The 20,540-nt window shown below is 52.5% G+C and overlaps 8 protein-coding genes across 8 annotated transcripts; 3 read left to right on the forward strand and 5 right to left on the reverse strand.

The window, feature by feature from the left end:
- Positions 1–346: 346 nt before the first annotated feature.
- Positions 347–2,576, reverse strand: J7T55_015120 (HET domain-containing protein; the record flags this gene model as incomplete). The annotated part of the gene is made up of 2 exons (XM_053133385.1): positions 347–1,594; positions 1,794–2,576. The coding sequence occupies 2 exons, from the start codon at positions 2,574–2,576 to the stop codon at positions 347–349; spliced, it is 2,031 nt and encodes a 676-aa protein (XP_052988849.1).
- Positions 2,577–7,759: 5,183 nt separating this feature from the next.
- On the forward strand, positions 7,760–10,990 carry J7T55_015121 (gpi ethanolamine phosphate transferase; the record flags this gene model as incomplete). The annotated part of the gene is made up of 1 exon (XM_053133386.1): positions 7,760–10,990. The coding sequence occupies one exon, from the start codon at positions 7,760–7,762 to the stop codon at positions 10,988–10,990; it is 3,231 nt and encodes a 1,076-aa protein (XP_052988850.1).
- A 934-nt stretch (positions 10,991–11,924) lies between these two features.
- Positions 11,925–13,621, reverse strand: J7T55_015122 (uncharacterized protein; the record flags this gene model as incomplete). Its single annotated transcript, XM_053133387.1, has 2 exons — positions 11,925–13,135; positions 13,468–13,621. 2 exons carry the CDS (start codon positions 13,619–13,621, stop codon positions 11,925–11,927), a joined length of 1,365 nt encoding a protein of 454 aa, XP_052988851.1.
- A 286-nt stretch (positions 13,622–13,907) lies between these two features.
- J7T55_015123 (uncharacterized protein) lies at positions 13,908–15,077 on the reverse strand (the record flags this gene model as incomplete). Its single annotated transcript, XM_053133388.1, has 1 exon — positions 13,908–15,077. One exon carries the CDS (start codon positions 15,075–15,077, stop codon positions 13,908–13,910), a length of 1,170 nt encoding a protein of 389 aa, XP_052988852.1.
- A 612-nt stretch (positions 15,078–15,689) lies between these two features.
- On the forward strand, positions 15,690–16,643 carry J7T55_015124 (uncharacterized protein; the record flags this gene model as incomplete). Its single annotated transcript, XM_053133389.1, has 5 exons — positions 15,690–15,783; positions 15,960–16,121; positions 16,177–16,203; positions 16,272–16,408; positions 16,482–16,643. The coding sequence occupies 5 exons, from the start codon at positions 15,690–15,692 to the stop codon at positions 16,641–16,643; spliced, it is 582 nt and encodes a 193-aa protein (XP_052988853.1).
- A 363-nt stretch (positions 16,644–17,006) lies between these two features.
- J7T55_015125 (uncharacterized protein) lies at positions 17,007–18,049 on the reverse strand (the record flags this gene model as incomplete). Its single annotated transcript, XM_053133390.1, has 3 exons — positions 17,007–17,142; positions 17,241–17,876; positions 17,940–18,049. 3 exons carry the CDS (start codon positions 18,047–18,049, stop codon positions 17,007–17,009), a joined length of 882 nt encoding a protein of 293 aa, XP_052988854.1.
- A 352-nt stretch (positions 18,050–18,401) lies between these two features.
- J7T55_015126 (exosome complex exonuclease rrp45) lies at positions 18,402–19,361 on the forward strand (the record flags this gene model as incomplete). The annotated part of the gene is made up of 2 exons (XM_053133392.1): positions 18,402–18,565; positions 18,632–19,361. 2 exons carry the CDS (start codon positions 18,402–18,404, stop codon positions 19,359–19,361), a joined length of 894 nt encoding a protein of 297 aa, XP_052988855.1.
- Positions 19,362–19,539: 178 nt separating this feature from the next.
- On the reverse strand, positions 19,540–20,272 carry J7T55_015127 (uncharacterized protein; the record flags this gene model as incomplete). The annotated part of the gene is made up of 2 exons (XM_053133393.1): positions 19,540–20,129; positions 20,224–20,272. The coding sequence occupies 2 exons, from the start codon at positions 20,270–20,272 to the stop codon at positions 19,540–19,542; spliced, it is 639 nt and encodes a 212-aa protein (XP_052988856.1).
- Positions 20,273–20,540: the final 268 nt, after the last annotated feature.

Consider the following 20,540-nt stretch of genomic DNA (forward strand, 5'->3'; position numbering starts at 1 on the left):
ATAGGACTGGAAAGATCGATGTGAGGGGAATGTCATGTTCTTGTCCAACCTCACCAGAGCTTCCATCTGCGCGGCCCTGACGCGTGGACAACCCCACCACACCTTGAACCATTACTATGCCACGCTATGACCTTGTTATATCAGAATTACTTGGCTTGATTTCCTCGCTCTTCCGGCTTTGCTCCATGCGGCTCACGTCTCAATCGAGGCGCGTCAACGATACATGATCATGCTGACTGACTCCTAACAAGAATTCGGAATCAGTGAACGCCTTCTGGAGTCTGCTAAAGTTTGATGTAGATGTTCTGCAACATTCATGTGTAGTCCAGCTCGCAATATGGCCATTTCAGACGATATCGAAGACGATTGGACCAGGTAGACCTTCGCCTCTGGCTACTTCATTGGCCTTCATCAAGATCTCCAGCACTTTCTTCTTCTCTTCCTCAGGAGGGCGAAAGGCTGCCTCACCACAATTGCTTGCAGGTCCGACGAACATCGCCGTCAAATGCAGAGGACGTCTCAAGATGTCCTGACAGCGTTCTATCACACTAGGTGCCCGAGAAGGATAAGATGGGCCCCAACAGTCGGATGGCCACCCGAATCGCTTGCGATCAATAGGTCTAAGGCACATGCCCGGTGTAAATTCGTTTTGCTTTGAGGGTAATAATGGTATCATCCAATCGCCAACCATCGAGTTTGGCGGTCCAATGGCCCAGTAAGATCCCGCAATCGTCTGAATCCTCACTATTGTGAAGGGGCGCAAGCTGGAGCTGATGCCTTGGAGAATAATCTTATGCTGGTTGCTCAGAAAATCGGGATTTTCATGGTGGGAATTCAGCCCTTCCCATATCTTTTCGACGTAGGATGCCATATGCTGACCTCTCCCAGCGGCTTTGTCCTTCTTGGCAAGCGTTTTGGCCAGCAACATGAGCAAGGAACCTGGGGACGATAAGCAAGTCTCGACTTCGACTGGCTCGTGTTGAGCAAGTTCCGACGGATCGAATGCTTCAATGATCTCCTGCCAGAAGCTTGGTGCTGTAGAAGAGCAGACATAGTCTGCAATCCCACACTGCTGGAACAATTTTAGAGGGTGGCATTCGACCCGCAGCCTCTGCCGAGAAGCCTCGCTCCTCATCAGAAATGGATTATCGTGTAAGCGTAATTGATACTGCTCCCATCCTTCTCGCACAGATATGCGATGACTAGACGGGACCTCAAAGAACCATGTCCATCCGGACTGCATCTCATGTGTCCAGTCTCCACGCATCTGAAGAAACGCACGGTAGGGCAACTTGGACACTTCTCTCTTTACCATATCTGGAAGTGGCTCTTGACGCCGTGAGGACCAATTTGGAACCCATGATGGTCCCTTGCCCGTTCCTGAACTCATTGACCCAAAATCGCAGAGATGGGGAAAAGTCTTATGGAGCCCGATAGCAGTTCTGTTGATGTAGTAGCACGCTACATCCGTGTACATCTCTCTCCAACTGCTTGAATCATAATGGCGCAGCGGCCACACAGGACCAGAAGCTAAAGCATATACCGCCGCGATCCTATCTCGCGGGTCGGAGCACTCAGACTCGTGCAAATCCCACTGCAACTCTCGGGGTCAGCTATAATACACAAAGAAGAAATAGTACGGCGATAGCAGGTAGAAAAGGCTCCTCTGTGCCCAACGTTTATTTGATAAGCTGCTTGATGGTAAATGCCTCACAGTGATGAATAATCTGGACCAGAAATACGACATGCGTATACGATTGCAGAGGAGAGGAGAGTACCCGGAGGCGGCTTACCAGCAGCAGAAGCAGCCCTTTGCGTGAGGTCTGGCGGAGACCAATGCTCGATAAAAGCATTCGCGAGCCACGACTCGCTAAGGCATGTTGCCTGACGCCGTAGATCTTTCTCAAAACGGTCATCACCCGCGATAAGCCCAATTTATAGAATCCACAATGGAGAATGGCGTCATGGGAAAAGACCGCCTCTTGGATCGTCCAGCGTCTGGTGAACCAGGGTCGGTTGAAGAAGTCGACAAGACATTCGGTCTCTTCCTTGTTGATCTTCTGTTGCTCTTCACGCTCAATTTGCCGGATAATCCTGAAAGCTTGTCGGGCTTTTATGACTTCATCGTCACCTAGCCAGATGTGGACCCGTTTTGCATCGCTGTAAATTCGACCCATCAAAGGGATCTGTTGCGTCTTCTCAATCTCATTCACCTGAGTTAGACATATAGCGTCGATCCACAAGAGTCTCGCCTTGTGAGACACCCGAAAATGACGAAGCAATGAATCGACGCTTTCAGTGATGCGAAACAAAACCCATGACTGAGCACCAAGCCTGATGTATATCCTGTGAGAGAGATCTGAGTGGCCCCATGTATATGAGATGGCCGAATAGTCGCAGCCATCCCGATTTTCTGACTCAACGGTTCGCCGATATTGAGTGATGGAGCAACGAAGAGGTGACTGGAAATAATCGGCTGGTTCCAAGACCAGGATGCGCACCGCAATCAGCGGTTCATACTGGTATGGGTCGTCTAGAAGACCTGGAAAGCTAGCGCCCTGGATGAGTTGCTTCATCTTAGTGGTCTGTATAATCCGAGCTCTGTTGCGTATGTACTACGGGTATTGATGTGTTCATGGATCAGCGGTAGTATGAAGTCGGATGCAGACGTTGTGAGCAGAGCCTGCTGAACATTGTGCTGCACACCTGTGCCGATCATGAGACTCATGCACACGAAGCGCCACACCACGTACGGCAGCTGTGGTGCGCGCCGATTGGCTCACACACCACTGCGGAATCCTACTGAGATTGGAAAAAGACATCTGACTAGTTACTGCACTTGCCCGCTGTCAACCACCTGTCTTCAATTCTCGCTAAGTCCAATCTCATCAAATCAATTGTTCCGTCCAGGGTGTATCTAACGAAAAGATTCGATGTTTGCGGTCTTCATGTGCTTTACAAGTCTCTCAACAATATTGTCCGGCTCTTGAGTTTCAAACAAAAGGGAGTATGTGGCACCCCTTGCTAAGCTCTGAAAATATAACAAGATCGGCAAGTGGTCAAATTTTCTCTACCGAAATATGTGTAAAGACCTAGGAAGTTACCATTCAACTGCACTGACTATGGGCTAGGTGGCAGCTAGGGCACCACATCCTGAAGGTATTCGAAAGCGTTGCTTGCAATTATGTGCGTGTTGATTTTGTTTGTTCAATGCACAAAGGCGAATGCCCCCGCTCATGTAGGTGTCTCCTTTATCTAGAATATAATGCTGGGTTATGAACAATAGTTAAGGTTGTCTGGATTCAGAACGGAGCAGCACTGGAGCAGTTTACATTGTGTCTCTATAGATATAATTATATGTATTTATGGATGTATATCTGGGTGGGTGGATATGTGCACATACGAGTGTGTGTGTATGTGTGTGAGAGAGAGAGAGAGAGAGAGTGTGTGTGTGTGTATGTCCGTTGATGCCAATGTCCAGAGTTCGTTCAATTTCGACCGGTCAGCCTTCGCTGGAGATTTGGCTTTACTGAAATCATGGATGACCGACCACCATGTCGAAGGAATCATAGATATGTTGGTCAGAGACCTGAAAGTTGGGATAAAAAGGGGTGGAATGCCGCATGTCCATGCCAGAAAGCGAGGAGATATCAGTCAAATTAGTTAGATGATCATGCTGCTAGCCTTCTAAAGGCCTCTACGGCCATTAAGCGCCAAAACAGCTAGACAAATGATTCTTCGGAGTATAATACCTCATGCTAGCAAGGGCATCTATGCATGATTTGGAATCAAGCAGTAAAGACCTAGGTAGGGCCGGCGTAAACATGCAATGGAGTTTCTGCTTTAGTTCAAACTTTAGGATCGACGAACTTCAGGCTTGCAGAATTGTATGGGGAGAGAAATGAAATCAATATGCACACCTTCCGTGAAAAGAGTTTTGGCTTACGTGTGGAGGGAGAGGGTAAATGCAGCTCCTTCGTCACTATTCTCAATTTTTGTTACATTATAACTTCGGAATAATCTTATGGCTACATTGTTGTGATTCTTAAAAGGCTGAATCCGGGCTTTTCACTCTTTTCAAAGCACCTCTATACGATTTCTACACCTTTATAAGCCCCTTATAATGAACATGATAAGATGCGACAGTCAGAAGCGAAGATCTGGATCGGCCATCGTGAAATGCCGGCTGTGCTACTTATTGCTGCAGCGAATTCAAGAATTTTGCGTTAGATGCGAGGGCTGGACACTAGTAAGGCCCTGTGGTTTAGGCTGCCATTGATAGCTTATGTTGTCAGCCCTCTGCCTTGCACTCAACCTCGAGCGCGCGTGCATAGATGCGCTGCCTGCGCCTCTCTTGCCGATAGGTGAACCTCAACAAAATCCAATATATTTCTACGACTGAATCCAGGCTTCGTGCTGTGACGATGCAGAAAATGTCTCATTAGGGCTGAAACTTATCCAAACACGAAGAGGGGGGGCGGGATCCTGAAGCCGCATCATATATAGAGAACAATATTTTTATCATTATATCGGTCCTTGTCAACGCCCTGGGGATGCTGCTGCCTGTTTCGGGTCGCATTTGGTCACGTAAAGTTCCAAGGTTCCCTTGGCATTTCTGTCTGCTAGCTGCTTAAGATGCAAATCGCACATGCGGGGAAAGGTGCAACACATGTTAGCATGCATCATATGTCAATTACTGAAATCCATATTGTCGCTGTCGGCTTCCTGACTAGATATGATCTTCAGAAGACTTGCTATCCTTGATTTCCGCATTGGATTTTAATCCATGAATTATCAGACGTAAAGCCTTTGCTATGTCGGGAATCACAAATGAGAGCCTTTGCCCTCCAATAGACTGCAATAATCACGACCCTGTCGACCTGCAGCCTTATCCTGACATTTCAGGGAATGGAGTAGGCTCCCTCAACCCCAAGGGTTTCGAGCCATGTGTTGTGTGCTTGCTAACATTGACTGCCACAGGTACTTATAGGATTTGTTGGAACAGCCTATTTTGTTCTACTTCTCGTCGTTGCCAGTTATTGCCTAGCATTCGATCCAGATAAGGACCCGTTTGGGGGGCAAGTCAACCTGACAGGCCCCACCAGCAACGCCTGCTGGCAGCCGAACACAATTGACCAGCTGTTCATCACATGGGCTCAGAAGGTACCTCTTCTAACATCTGATACACGTGCGCGTCTTCGATCGGCATTTGACGAGGTGGGCAGGCAATTTTCCCTTGTGTTTTCACTTGTGATTCTAGTCAATTTAAGAAGTTCCAGAACTAACAAACACTTCGTGGTCCAGTCAATCATCATGTTGTGCGATATCCAAATCATAACTGGTCTCAGTATTCTTTCCAGTAGCTATATGCTCTTGGATTGTGGGCTTGATGCGGGTCACTGGCAGATCGCCGTCTACCTTGCATGGTTCTCTACAGTGACGCACTTATCTGGGCTCACTGTCCTACGAACGTATCTCAACACTTACCCCTGGGTGAAATACATTCGCGTAGTCCTCATGTTCGCTCTTCTCATCCTGCTTATTACTGGGTTGATACCCACCGGATTCGTCACTCACGATGGTCTTGCGTCACAAGCCAAATGTTATTTCAATGTTAGTTATGGCTATTGGCGATTCGACCAAGAGATGTCATCTCCATCAGATCCTTCTCGAATCATAGACACTTCGAGCTGGCAAGCTATGGTTTTATCTATCATCCTTCTTATATCTGGTTTCATCACACGCTCTGTCAAGTTATTTCGGCCACTGTCAACAGCCTTTAGGCTTCGAGTCAGACAACCATTGAGTGGCTGGACCCGGAAAATATTACAACGCCTGGGGCGATCGAATACAGCCCCCAGTCGTTCAGAAGCACTGATATCAAAGCTTGCCATAAAACCAGCTCTGGCTATCTTTCTCATGGCTCGTTTGAACTGTGATCTACTTAGCTCTGTACTCTTCGAGGTATGATTTTATCTATACTTTCAGAAAGATTTCGCGAAAAGACTCGAGACACTGATATACGCCACTTCAGGTTTATTGGCTACTCGTTATTCTACTCTGGGGAACTGAAAAGCTTTTAGGCGCTCGCTATACCATCACATCGAGAAGTGACGACATTGCAGCAGCTGAAAACCAGTGGACTTTCGGTCAGATCCTGCCCGTTCTGCTTCTATTTGGTCCTATTTTCAGCACAACTGGTATTTTCGTCTTTCATATTACACATAAATCGGTGCCTCCAATCTATCATCCCGGCAGGACAGACCAGATGGTAACATCAGCAACCATTCCTCTGCGGGATCAAGGTCACCTTTCCGGGCAAACGACTGGAAGCAGAGCAGTGTCCGACTCGCTTCAAGACGTCGAACTAAGTCAACAAAATCCACCTTTTGCTTCCATCGCACCAGCCAACCTCTGTATAAGTTCCAGGGGGGGAGAGCTTCCGTACCTGGAAGACTACCGTGACGCTCCGTGGCTTCCGGTCTGCGTAGCCAGCATTTTTTGGAGCATTGTGCTGGCAACTTTCGTTCTTTTCAGCGCCACTTTCGACTTCTTCGGTGTATTTGAGCCTCGATCTCCATTATTCCACGTCTGGATAAGTACATATAATGTGCTTTACTTCTTGTCGATAACCTACCCTTGTGCTTGTGCCACCACAATCCGTTTTGGGCTAGGAATGGACGTGCGTAATAGAAGGGGGAAGTTCTGGTTCTTTTGGCTTTGTACCACAGTACATTTAGTGTATTTCCTTCTAACCATTCCTTTGGATATCTTTCCTTTTGAGGAGTGGAGCAAAGCCGCACCGTACGCGGGACTTATTTTAACTTTATCAGTTTACGTTTCTCATGTAATCTTTTCTTTCATCACGGTATGAACGGATTGACTTTTTTTATACCTTACGCGAGTTTTGGTGACATTATTCAATTTTCATACCAAAATAGCCTGGTCTTACCATTTTGGGACCGTTTATTGAGACATGTATTTGTTAGAGTGCCAAAGTAGGTCCACAAGTACGGGTCGCACAGGTGGCGAGTTAGGAGGTAAAATATCTTATCAACTCTGCATTTCCCCCCAGCTAGTTCCCTGGTGACTTTGTGGAACTGGTGACACATCCTTCTATCTGATACGTTTATCTAAATGACCTGTCTTGCTGTGTGACACATGTCTATGAGTGACATGCTCTTTTGTAGGATATATCATCCCATATGAGAGACTGTGCCTTGTGGATCACGAGCATCTGTGAACTCGATTGCGTCTGTTATGTAATTTCCAGGCTTTCATCCTTGCAGTTGACACAGCAGTCAGCTGGCACATGTATGGGCTGGCAATCAGGCTCCATGGTGAGTAAGGTTTGTTCGCAACGATGCATAGTAAAAATCGAATCGTTGCTTTTAATATAGTTGAGCGCAGCTCAAGCACCTATCTGCACAATTTGTGTGCTCGACTGGGTGGTGGTTTGCTTGTCTAGGCGACACCAGCACCAAGAAAGATGCCTGCCGTGGGGTGAAACGTGGGGGAGAGCTGCAGCCAAGTGGGTTCCGGCAGCTGTGACAGACAGCACTTGAGCTTCAGGGGACCTCGGAAGCTCCAAAATCTTGGTCGAAAGGGTAATCTGGACCTCGACACAACCTGTCAATTTCCTGTTCTGACCTTTGCTTGAGCGATTTATTTCAATTCTGACCATGTGTTCCCAATCTTTCCCTTCCATCCGATAACCGCTTCAATCTGTTCACCACCTCGACTCCTTCGACAAGGCACAATGCCTCCGCCCAATCCTCGAGACAGCACCCGGTCCTCGCCTCCTCCTACCGACTACAAGGCTATTGCGGCCCAATTTGCGGCAGCCAAACGCCGCCAGCAGATCGCAGAGGCCGATAGCAAAAATGAAGATATACAGAAGGAACAAAAGAAAGCTAGTCTGCAGCAGAGGCAGCGGGAAGCCCTCGAGGCTCGCCGAAAAGCCGCATACGAGCGCCGCTGGGGATGGACGCTGGGCTTCTGGGTCTGGATGCTTTGCATACACATAATAGGAATTGCATACTTCACGTCGGGGTTCCTGTTGACCAGATTGGTCCTGGATGAGAAGTCAAGCTGCGATGCCAATCCCGTGGACGGTACAGACGGAAAAGACCTCAGCATTCTATCCGATTGGAAGGGACGGGGCACCGTGGACGGCGGATGCTGGCACCCCAAGACCTTCGACAAGGCGGTTGTTGTCCTGATCGATGCGCTGCGATATGACTTCACCGTGCCAATAGAAGACGATGCCGAGTTCCACAACGCCTTCCCCTTCCTCCACGAAACGGCTGTCAAGTCTCCCAACAGTGCCTTCCTGAGGCCTTTTATCGCGGACCCCCCGACGACGACACTGCAGAGACTGAAGGGGCTCACGACCGGAACACTGCCTACGTTTATGGAAATGGGAAGCAACTTCGCAGGCAACGCCATCGAGGAGGACAACCTGCTGATCCAACTGCGGGATGCCGGGAAGAAAATTGTGCACCTTGGAGATGACACCTGGGATGCCTTGTTTCCGGATTACTTCCAGTCGAACATCAGCAGGTCATACGACAGCTTCAATGTCTGGGATTTGCATTCAGTTGACAATGGAGTCCTTGAGCACATATTCCCACTGTTACAGACGGACAAAAAGGACGATTGGGACCTACTTATCGGGCACCTCCTTGGGGTTGACCATGCCGGCCACCGATACGGTCCTGCCCATGCTGCCATGACAGCAAAATTGCGTCAAATGGATGATTTTATCAGAAATCTCGTGGAAAAAATCGACGACGACACCTTGCTAGTTGTCATGGGTGACCACGGCATGGACCCCAAAGGTGATCACGGAGGTGAAAGCGATGATGAAGTCGAGGCTGCGCTGTGGATGTACTCGAAGAAGGCAGTGTTCGGAAGGACGAAACCTGAATTTGCCATCCCGCCTGCCACGGCCAAAGTACGACCTGTCAACCAAATTGACCTAGTTCCGACCCTTGCTCTCCTGCTGGGTATTCCCATTCCCTACAACAACTTGGGTGCACCCATTGAAGAGGCATTTGCTGGAAAGAAAGGAGATGCCTGGAACAGCTTGGCAGCAGCATCTCGTGTGACGGCTGCAGGTATTCATCGGTACCAAGCATCGTACTTTGCTGCTCGTGGCCTCGAGCAGACGAGTGAGGCTGGCACGCCCGCTGCCCTTTTTAGTAACGCCGAAAAGGTCCTTCAGGACGACACCAAAGGCAAATCCCGCGCGCTAGTGTATACCGCATTTATGGACTACCAAGCAGAGACGCTGAGGATATGCAAGAGTCTGTGGGCTAGATTCGATGTGCCAAGTATGTTGATTGGACTTGTCATCACTGGCCTAGGCTTGGTCGCTCTGGTTCTTTATGTTACAAAGGATGAAGATGACGACTTCGCCGCCTTAGACAACATTGAGCTAGACATTGCGGAGAGGAAACTGGAAGCTGAGGGCGTTGAGGAGGATTCGAAGGTTCCTTCTTATCAAGCCCAACAGAAGACTGTGACGTTGGCTGCCCTAGCTGGCGCAGTACCAGGAGCTGTCCTCGGAATCGCCTATGCTGCTCTTACTAACGCACAAGACTACCGGCTGGGCGCAGCGGGAGCTGGTATCGCGAGTACCATCCTAGTTGTTGGCGCCCTCCTGCGCACCTCCTTCGTGTTGCCCATTCCATCGACCTTATGGGGCTGGATGGCTGCCTTGTTCACCATCAGCCAGTCGATCGGCTTCGCCTCGAACTCGTACACGATTTGGGAAGACAGTATTCTGCTCTTCTTTACCACGACATTCGGTCTTGTGAGCGCGCTTGCTTCTCTCAACATTGAAAAGCTGGGGGATCGGTACTTTGCCGTCTACCACTCGATTCTTTTTGTCCTACTTGGCCGAGCCGTATCCTTCTCAAAGCTTTGTCGTGACGAGCAGTATCCTTACTGCATGACGACCTACTACGCGTCTTCAACCTCTTCTACTTCGGCAACCTGGCACTTGGCCATTCCTTTCTCAGTCTTTGCCATTCTTCCCTCCATCATCAGGGCGTACTATGTGCCCACGCGCTCCTATCACGGCCTGGCACCAACATGGATCGGCTATGCCCTTCGCGCCGCACTCTTCCTTTCTGCTGTGTACTGGACCATGGACACAGCAGACAACGAGAACTGGGCTACCGGTCTATCCGAAGGCACGCTCAAGGTCTTCAGTGTGTACACCGCACAGCTGGCCCTAGCCATCGCCATCGTCGCTGGCACGACTGCGTTCATCTGGGCGCCGCCTTGCATATCCATCCTCACGACCTCCACGAACGCCAAGCGCGCGCAAATTGCCGTTCTAGGCTACGCCAACACCAATGGCGCCCGGTACCTGTTCCTTCCCCTTAACATCATGGCCGCGTGTATCATAGTGTCGAAACCTATGGGCGGCGGCGCCATGGCGATCATGATGTGGCAGGTCCTATCGCTGATGGAGATCCTGGATCTGAACGAGCTCACCGGCGAGACTATTGGGCCCATCATGCTAGGGCTACTTGGCAACTTCCATTTCTTCAAGACCGGCCACCAGGCCGTCCTCAGCAGCATTCAGTGGGACGCAGCCTTCATCCCGCTGTTCTCGATCCGGTACCCGTGGACCCCAATGCTGGTCGTCCTGAATAGCTATGCGGGGCAGATCCTCGCGGCGGTTTCGGTGCCACTGGTCGTGCTGTGGAAGACGGGACCAAAGCGCAAGGGTGTGCTCGAGAGCGTCAGCCGGGCCCTGGGTATCTTCATAATCTACTACGCCGTTGAGTCCCTGGCCACGATGGCGTGGGCTGGCTGGCTGAGGAGACATCTCATGCTGTATCGCGTGTTCAGCCCGCGATTCATGATGGCGGCCACCGTGCTGTTGGTTGTGGACCTTGTGGGAATCTTAATCACGTTGACGGGCGTTAGAAGCAACACGCTGTCGATTGGAGAGGTCTTTGGCATGGCGGATTAGAGGGGCTGAGTGGGTATTTGTACTGTATTTGAACATTTTCTTATGTTTTGCATAGGCATCAAATGGACGGGCGTTCTGCTTACATCAGATGCAGATAGGGGACAGAAAGGACGGCATGTAGTATCACATACTCTTTATTCATCGTGGGTCATGTAAAATCATACCTTACAATGCAGCAATGCGAACGATAAACTCGTTCAGGACCGATCATCATGCTCCGCCCTGCCCCTTTAAAGACGGATGGATACATTACTTGTGCAGGAGTGTTGGAAAGGCAAGTCAGCTGCCTAAGGCACCCATCCTTACGCACCACCATTGAAAGGGTGAACAGAAGGAGGCAAGTGGTGGATGAATGCGGAGAGCAAAAGATTATCTAGAACACCCAAGTTAGCTTGGCTGGGCTGACTGCCGTCCTCCAGACGAGCCACGAAATTCTTCCCAAGGTGGAGACTCTTCCCTCGTTTTTGGGTGTTCTTACGCCAGTTGGCATCCTCCTTGAGGCTACAGTCTCAAGCCTGTCGGGCAGATCAGCACTTGGAGTCCCAGATATAGGAGGCTTTAGGGGCCTCGCCAGGAATCGAACCCGGATGTGCTGCAGTTGGATAGGCCAGGCTCACAGACTTCCTGTGGGACTCACCCCTGCACTAGCTGGTCATTGTCTTGCCCTGTTCTTGCTACTTTATGTAGGCTCGAAGGAAGGGGGGCGGGGGGGGGGGGACGCGATGGGATGGTATTCACTTTGCCCTGCCTGCGGGGCGGCGCGGTCTCACGCGTGAACGCGATGCTGACGCGATGGGATAACATGGGATGAAAGGTGCCAAAATTAGGGATGGGAGGAGGGTATCACGACCCATTCGTACCATTCTGAATAACAGCAATGTTGAGAATGCCAGCTTCCATCCAGCACGTGTTGCTCGAGCAACCTGACCATCTACTACAGCCCATACTTCTCCCACACCTGGTATATTCTGTCCCTGATTGCTTCGTGGCCGAGTGTTCGCGGATGAAATACCTTGCCGTAGTAGGTCGGTACCCACCACATACTATTCTGAGTTGTGATCCTGCTGTACGCTGGTCGGAGTGATGGGTCGCGATGCTTCGCCATGGCCATGTAGCACAGCGCCAGCTCGCCCCAGTCACCTCTCTCCTGGGCATGCATTAGGCAGGTATGATAGTCTACCAATGGAGATAGGGGCGACAGGATCCTCTCCCTCTGATACCTCGTTGACTCTGGATCTCCATTCGTCCCATTTGGCCACGTCGTTTCGTTCCTCGCATTGTCAGGCCCTCCGATGAGGAAGAACCAGCTTTCCGTCCGATTATATGCCGGCTCCAGCACACCCGGCTCGCAGAACCGGTGGTCCTCAAAGAGATCATCATAATCAACAAACAATACCCTTGGCCTGGCCCCGCTGAACCGCCCATCGATAATGCCGACTGTCCGCCGCAGCTTGGCATTAGCCGCGACAACCAACTCATTCATCCGCCGCCTGATCTCGCGCGACAGCTTCGGTCCGCCGTACCACACGCCGAGGGACATATCATCACACTCGGGCGTCTCGGCGTTGAAGAAGCGCGCGTATCCCGTCACAGTGATGCTAAACCGCGGCCGCTTCTCCCACGCCACCTTGTCGAGCACCTCCTGCAGGATGACCTCGAGCCGCTGCTCGAAGACGCTGCTCTTTACGGCGGCATCGGCTGCCTCGAGGGCTGCCTCGCATGTACCGCTGTAGAACGAGTAGAATCGGAAGATGCAAGCGTTCATTACGTCGAAGAAGCCCAGATCATTCCCACCTATCGAGAGCGTGGCGAAGTCGACCGGCTGCGAGGTATTGAGTAAATCAACCTGGCCCCGACCGCCGCCCTTGGCGGCGCCGGAGAGTAAGTCGGTGGTCACGGCGCCGGTGCATGAGAGCCACTGGAGCGTTGTGTTGAGCCCGGTGGCGTTGTTGAGGTCGTGGTGGATGAGTTGCGGGTAGGCGTGCACGCCATGGCGGCAGTCGCCCTCTGAGGGGAGCTCCTTGTCATCTATGCCGGTGCCTATGCCGGCGCTATAGCTGTCTCCGAGGGCGACGAAGCCACGGGCTTGCTGATTCTTTCTTGAAGAAGGGATGGAGGTCACCTCGTCACCGCTGCTGCCGAGGACTTGTTGTTCTCGGATATGCCGGCTTAGGGCTCCATCTTGAAATATAGATAAGGTCTGACACAATGAGAACAAAGCAAATAAAATAAATGCAGACGCAGGCATCTTTGCAGCTGAACTGCTCAACAAGCGGGCTTCATATCACCGGTCGATGATGAAGGTAACTTGGGCCTCTGCAGTAAAAAGCTGCCATCGAAGCCTGATATAGTGTAAAAAGGTGAGAATGAAGCTCGAGGTTTGATGCCGGGGATCCTGACGATAAGAAGCCGCAGGATGGGAACCGCATACTCTAATGACGCGAAGTTCCAGTGTGCCTGGATGGCGCGTGACTTACTCCCACTGCGTAGCGTCGGTTGAGGTGTGTAAGACGATGGAATAGCTTCAGCCAATCGGCTCAGCACATGGTCTCGCTTGGGCGGCCCAGCGGCCGGATTGAGACACACCTCATTGTTTGGTAGGGCTGCATATGGGCCAAGGCAGGCAGGCATCTTATCATTCGCACCTGGAATACCGAAACTCTCTGCTGGATGCATGCAATGACTTCATATAATGCCCTCTTCTCACGAGGCCAAGCATCCCTGCTTGGGTGTTTCGATGACCTCTGCATGCTTGCTGGTTGGCCACGCATACAAGCCGTGGCTTCGCTTCGTTGCGCCTGTCATCTGAAAGGAGGAGATCTTGATAGTTGAGTTGTGTTGAAAAACACTTATCGAATACTTTGGACATCCAAATATGCCGATCAAGTGGTGAGCGTCGACAACAATTCATCGCTCTCTACCCCAGCGTTGGCTTCACCTCCCCGTTCGGCTTCAAGATCGTGTAAGACTTGAACCGTCCCCCGTCCGCAGCGTGCTCCTTCGCACTTTCCACATGCTCTATGGTTTCGAATGTCTTAAACTCCGACCCACCAGACTTGCCTATTCTCAGCACACCATCGTTAATAAGCTTCACAATCCTTATCATCGTCTCCCGTGTATTAGCCCATCTAGCCAGGATCTGCCAGTTGAGATGAAGGGCGGTCTTGTACGGAAGCTCAAGCGTGCCATATGGCGCGCCACTAAGCACAATTCGAGCCCAAGGTTTCAGCGTTTGGAAGGCGGCAGGAAGATATAAGGGTTTCTCGAACCAGCCCGGAGTCCAGTCGTTGAAGACATCCACACCTCCCGGCGCCAACTTCTTGATCGCCTCTGTGTCCTTCTCCACGTCGCCGCTCATGGCAATGTACTGCAATTTTTCCGGATTGCCCAGCTTCTCCTTCATCGTCTTGAGAGTCCCTTCGGACCGCCCCAGCATAATTACCTTGGCTCCAGACAGCAGTGCCAGCTCCACCGCCGCACCGCCAAAGCTGCCCGTCGCCGGGCCTATCACCACGGTGTCGCCGACCTGCACTTTAGCTGTCTCGAATATCGCCCCTCCAGCAATATTATACAAGATAATTGGAGTAAGCTCCTCAGGCGCGTGGCCTTCCTGCCCGAATAAATACTCTTTGTTGATCAGGAAACAAGACTCCAGCGGTGCCTTCATGACCTTCTGCATGCTCCCATCCCTCCACTCACCCTGCATCAAAACCCTTCCCTCAGGCCCCTCGCCGCCATGGTGACCTTGCACGATCTTGACGAGCGTGTCGTCCCTAGCATACACTGTACCATCGACCCATACCCAGTCGCCGGGTTTGATCCTGGCGGCGTCCGGTCCCACGTCCAGCACACGGCCGACGCAGTTGGCGTTGGGCACGAGCGGTAGCGCAAGATTGAGCTGCGGGATCTCGCCGCGGTGCACCTGCGCGATGTATGGCAGGATCAGCGTTGCCACGACCTGCACGACGACGCTTCCCGGCCCGGCCTGCGGGGTCGGGAGGTCGATGACGTTGCCCGGCTCTGAGAAGGAGGATAGCCCGTAGCCCCTGTTGGTGAAGCCAGCGGGAAGTAGTTGGGGCGGCGACATAGTTGCTTCTTAAGAGTAGAAGAACACCTATTGAAGGCTAGGCTGTTGTAAGTCCCTACCAAGCACCGCACAACATGGCGATGCCATTCAAATATGACTGACACGTCGCCTTCGGACTGTTCGTCCTGTCCGAGATGCTCGGGACGGGCGCTCGGCCTGTTCCATCGCAAAGGGTGCAGGAGGTCTGATGCGGAGGCGTGCTGGTGGGTTCGATCTCGACGAGCGGTAGGTCTCCCCATCGACAGTCCACTGCATGTGGGCAACATCGCGGTTCCGCGTGGGATTCCGCGCTGTGTTCCGGCGTCGTCTTAACCCCGGGAGAGGCTCATGTCCGGGGCTCAATTCTTTTAGTCCATGTGGAACTCAAGTCGAGCGCAAAATACGGGGGTGGTGATGAAGTCCGTCTCTCAAAACTTCAGTTGCGTCACCTAGCCTGCCAAGCGGCTGAAAGTTGAATAGTTGGGCTACTCAAGATTCCCAAGGACAAGTCCATTGTCGAGTTCGCAGGCGCATGAAGCAGGAGGTCATGATATGCTTGATGAAGATTTAATCATTGATCAAGCCGTCAATTTCGAGCATCGCGCTGCAGGATCCTGAGGAATCACGATCAGCATGACCACAATATTGTTGATATCAGAATATCGCGTGGTCGCAATGGGCTTCACCTTAGCAGCCCCTGGAGGTGCCAGGACAAACCCTAACCCGGGTCTGCATCACCCAGTGTCCTAACAAAGTCCATCTTCAGTTAAGATGTGTGTATGGCTGAGAAGCATTAAGAAGTTTGGGAGCGAATTGCGAGCATTTCAAGGCTCGTAATGTATGCAGTGGCAATGGTTCAGACATTTTCACAACCCGCTCACCCATACTTCCCTCCAAATGCAGATATCCCGCACTACATTCCCAACGCGAGCTCACTCAATGAGCTGCTCGTGCGGTTCGTGAGTCTTCTGGGCATCACCATATCCACGGCGCTATGGCTCGCGACGCGCTTCAAGTCTCATATGAGACCATTCGACAAGATCGTTCTCGGTTGGTTCGTTCTGTGTAGGTCCACCCGAAATTTGCGTTCCGCAGTCCTTAATCTGACATGGTGATGCAGGTGGCTCTCTGCACTGCTTCTTTGAAGGTACAGGCCCAAACCTAGCATATTACAAAAACTGCAAGGTATTCTGACAAAGGTTTGGGAATAAAAAGGGTATTTCGTCATAAACCACACGAAGCTCGCCAGCTTGCAGGACCTCTTCGCCCAGCTGTGGAAAGAGTACGCACTCTCGGACTCGAGATACCTGACCTCAGATCCCTTCATGATCTGTGTGGAAACAATCACAGCGGTATGTACACGGCACCTATAATCCACAGTATTGCTGCTTATACCTTGTGACTGACCGAGGAGTTAATAAATAGACCGTGTGGGGCCCGCTGTGCTTCGCGACGGCAGTGTCCATTGTTCGTGGCGGTAGCCTGCGGTACCCCCTCCAGATCGTCGTGAACGTGGCTCATTTGTATGGTGTGGCGCTGTACTACTCGACGTGCTATGTCAACGAGAGGTACAGGGGTGGTCTATAGTCGACCTGAGTTTCAGTACTTCTGGGTCTATTACGTTGGGTTCAACGCGCCGTGGGTGGCCGTTCCTGTTTGTATGTCACGCAGAGCTCATCCACTCACCGGTAGAAGTTGTCATGGTGCTGACCGTTGTACTCTTCAAGGGATCCTCATTGACAGTGTGAAAGCTATTCAGCGGAGTGCTACTGCGATCGACAAGGCTGCAGCGACTCTGGACAGAAGAAAGCATCAAACAAAACCTAATTCTCATTGAGAGGCTGACGCCTTTCATCCATAATTTTTATTCGATTTTGTTACGTGATTGTGATACCATCATGCAACTGTGGGCTCAACCATAACCAGGGCAGGCTCTCATCGTCTATCGAATCATTGGATGATTTTGAAGATCATGATCGTATGATTCATACTCCTGGCTGAGACGGGCCATAAAGGTCCCATCCTATTGTCTGTTATGAAGCTGGCGTAGATGCGGTCGCAAATGCGCTCTTCCGGAACACCATTGCTATGTCGAACACCGTCTTTCATACCATGCTGGAAACAACCATCGTCCCGTCGCCTGCGCCTGACTCCTCAAAACTACCCGTCGTCTACCGCACATACTTGCTCATGAACCGCTTGTGGAAGTCACTCCTCAGCAGATCATTCACAAACTCCTTGCTCTTGTTTTTATCCTCGGTGCCCCTAGCCTGGTTCTTGAACACCACGTCATCGTCCCACCTCCTCTTGACAGTGAAGTCAGTCTTTGGGCCATTGTTGTTGTTAAGAAGCGGGTTGCCCCTAGCAATCTCCTTCTCCCGCTGCTCCGCCTCCGCAGCGGCCTTTTCCCGCTCCTCTCGCTCGCGCTTTTCCTGTCTCTCGCGCTTGACCCTCTCAAGTTCGCGCTGCAGCTCCGCCTCCTCGTCATCACTGTCAGAGTCGCTGTCCGAATCATCGTCATCATCATCGTCTTTGTCAGAGGCGTCTGAGTCTGAGTCGTCCGCGTCGATGTCCCGCGTTTCTTCTATTATCCGCCGTCGTTTCGCCTCGGGGTCTTCGTCATCGTCTGCTGTGGTGGACCCGGCCTCAAGGGCGCGCTTCGCGCCGCGGCTGGCGGGAGTGGGATCGGAGGTGTCGTCGTCGTTGCTTGACGGGACGGGGCCGCCGGTCAACTTGGCGTGGTGTGCCTGCTCGGCGGCCAGGAGTTCCGCGCGCAAATCACGGGTGTCGCGGTCAGCACTGCCGCCTTGGCCTGGTTTCCTATAGCTTGGAGTCAGCGCGGGCAGGTCTCAGGGGGAAGACGGGCCTATGGAATGAACTTACCGGAACTTGAGTTGTGTGTGTGCTGGCAGTAGACGTTGATGGTAGGCTGGGCCACGGAGGGTTTCCTTGCCTCGAGCGGGATCGAAGGTAGGTCTGTGAGCGGTAGTCATCTTGCCGACTGATGAGGAGAACCCCGCTGTTCAGAGACGTTGGAGTTTAGCCGCGATCCTGAGTGTACACAGCACTTGGGAGAGTAGAAAGATTGTTGCAGATTGGTGGTTGTCTTCGAGGTTGCAGTCGCGCGGCCGACCCGAACTCTGGGTTCCTGAGACCCCCTGCAGTGCAACCCTGTAAAGTGAATGCCCACCGCCTGGCAGAATTCGCTCTGTCTGCCGCGATGAGATCACCCCGCGGCCCAAATCTTTCTGCAAACCCAAGGTAGCTCCAAAGCTTCGACACCCGCCGCGGTCCCCCAGGTATGAGAGGTATCACCTGAAGGATTTTGGGCAGCACGGATTCAAAATGCCCCGTGAAGCAGAACCCTCCCTCAACGAGAAGGCGTTCGTCACGCAAGCCCTTCAGGAGCAGTTGCGACTCGACAACCGCGCCTTCGACGACTATAGGCCGATCGACCTCAGCTTCGGCGACGAGTATGGCGCTGCCGAGGTGACGCTTGGCAAGACGAGGTCGGTACCATTCAGGGTCCTCTTCACATTGGAAATAACTAGCAACTAACGCCAATTGGCCTCTAGAGTCCTCGCCAAAACCTCCGCCGAAGTCACAGTCCCTTACCCCGACCGCCCCTTCGACGGCGTCTTCAACATCGTCACCGAGCTCAGCCCCATGGCCTCCCCAGCCTTCGAGGTGAACCGCCCCACCGAGACCGAAGTCCTCCTCTCGCGCACGCTGGAGAAGACGGTACGGCGTTCGGGCGCCCTGGACGTGGAGTCGCTGTGCTTGGTGGCAGGGCAGAAGTGCTGGTCAATCCGCGTGGACCTGCACGTGCTGTCGCACGATGGCAACTTGGTCGATGCGTCCTGCTTAGCGGTGGTAGCGGCGCTGCGGCACTTCCGCAAGCCCGATACTAGCATGGAGGGCGAGGTGCTGACCGTCTACACCCCTGCCGAGAGGGAGCCTGTCCCGCTGAGTTGGCTGCACTCGCCGTTCTGTGTCACATTCAGCTTCTACGGGGACGACGCAGACATTACACTGGTGGATGCCGACTGGATCGAGGAGCAGGTGCGCGTTGGCAGCTGCACCATCAGCCTCAACAGGCACGGCGAGATATGTCAGATCGCGAAGCTCGGGGGCACGCCTGTCGACGCAGTGGCGTTGCTGCAGTGCGCGAGTGTCGCGCTGACCAAAGCGAAGGAATTCTCGACTCTGGTGGACCAGAAGCTTGCGGAGGACGTCAAGAGCAGAAACAAGGGAGGATTATTAGCGGAGCTATCAGCAGAAAATGAGAGGCAGGTTGAGGTTTAAACAAAAATCGTGATACCCCTGGATTTCCTTGGCTATGCAACTCAGTAATTGTTGTTATGACGAAGAGCTCTATAAAACGCTTACCACCTTCAAGCTTGTGATCCCTTACCAGCAACGCCCGAACACCGTATCCCTAAACAACCTTCTGTATCTGTAGCATGCTGAGGATATCACCACATCACCGCATCACAGGCGGCCTCGATTCCTTGTTCCATTTTACCCGTGACCTGACCCACTCTATCGCCTCCCTTACGCCAGTGCCCGTCAGCGCCGACACAGGAAGCACTCTCGAGTCGCGGATGCTGCTCGCTTTCTCGCCCTCAAAGACCTTCTTGACCAGGCCCTCCTTGATGCGCACGACCTCGACGCAGTCCTCCCGGTCCTGCTTGTTGGCGAGGATGAGCAGCGGCACGCCCTCGGTCTCGCTGTTCTGCAGGACGTCCTCGAGCACGAGGCGGCACTCGTCCAGGCGGCCGGTCTGGTCGTGGTCGAGGCGGCCGTCGCCGATGTCGGTGCTGTCGATGATGAAGATGATGGCGTGGCACGAGGCGTAGTAGCTCTGCCACAGCTTGCGCAGCGACAGCTGCCCGCCCACGTCCCACAGCTTCACGTACATGTCCGGCAACGAGATGGTCGACACGTTCTGGCCCACCGTCGGCACGGTGTTGAGCTTGGGCTCTGGGTTTTCCGGCAGGAAGAGCGCCTTCACCTGCTCGTGGAATGTGGTCTTGCCGGCATTGTCGAGGCCGAGGAGGATCACGGAGTATTCTGCCGGGGGAGGAAGATTAGCAGCCGCGAGGGCAGGGGCCGGAAACCCTTCGCTATGTTCAGGTCGTTGGGATAGAATTGCTGAATTATGTACCTTCTTTGCTGGTCGCCAGCAGGTAGAGACCCTTGGCGAGGTGATACATGGTTGAAAATTTGAGGTCCTCCGGGGACCACAGTCTGATGCCAGACAATTGATCGCAGGATGCGGATGATGCAGGTGCCCAGGCACTGCAGATGCCAGCAACCTGTCACTGAAGAAGCTCTACCACGGTACCTAGGTAGCGCGGGGTGCTCAGAGCGCTGACAGGGGTGCTGGCCAGACTACCAACTTAGGAAGAGGTAGAGCTACATTACGTCTGCAGAGGTCTTCGCTGGCCGCCAAGTATCGAGTACATCTGCGGTCTCTAATCT

Source organism: Diaporthe amygdali, assembly GCF_026229845.1.
Source record: "Diaporthe amygdali strain CAA958 chromosome Unknown NODE_36_length_484128_cov_64_979186, whole genome shotgun sequence".
Taxonomy (NCBI): domain Eukaryota; kingdom Fungi; phylum Ascomycota; class Sordariomycetes; order Diaporthales; family Diaporthaceae; genus Diaporthe; species Diaporthe amygdali.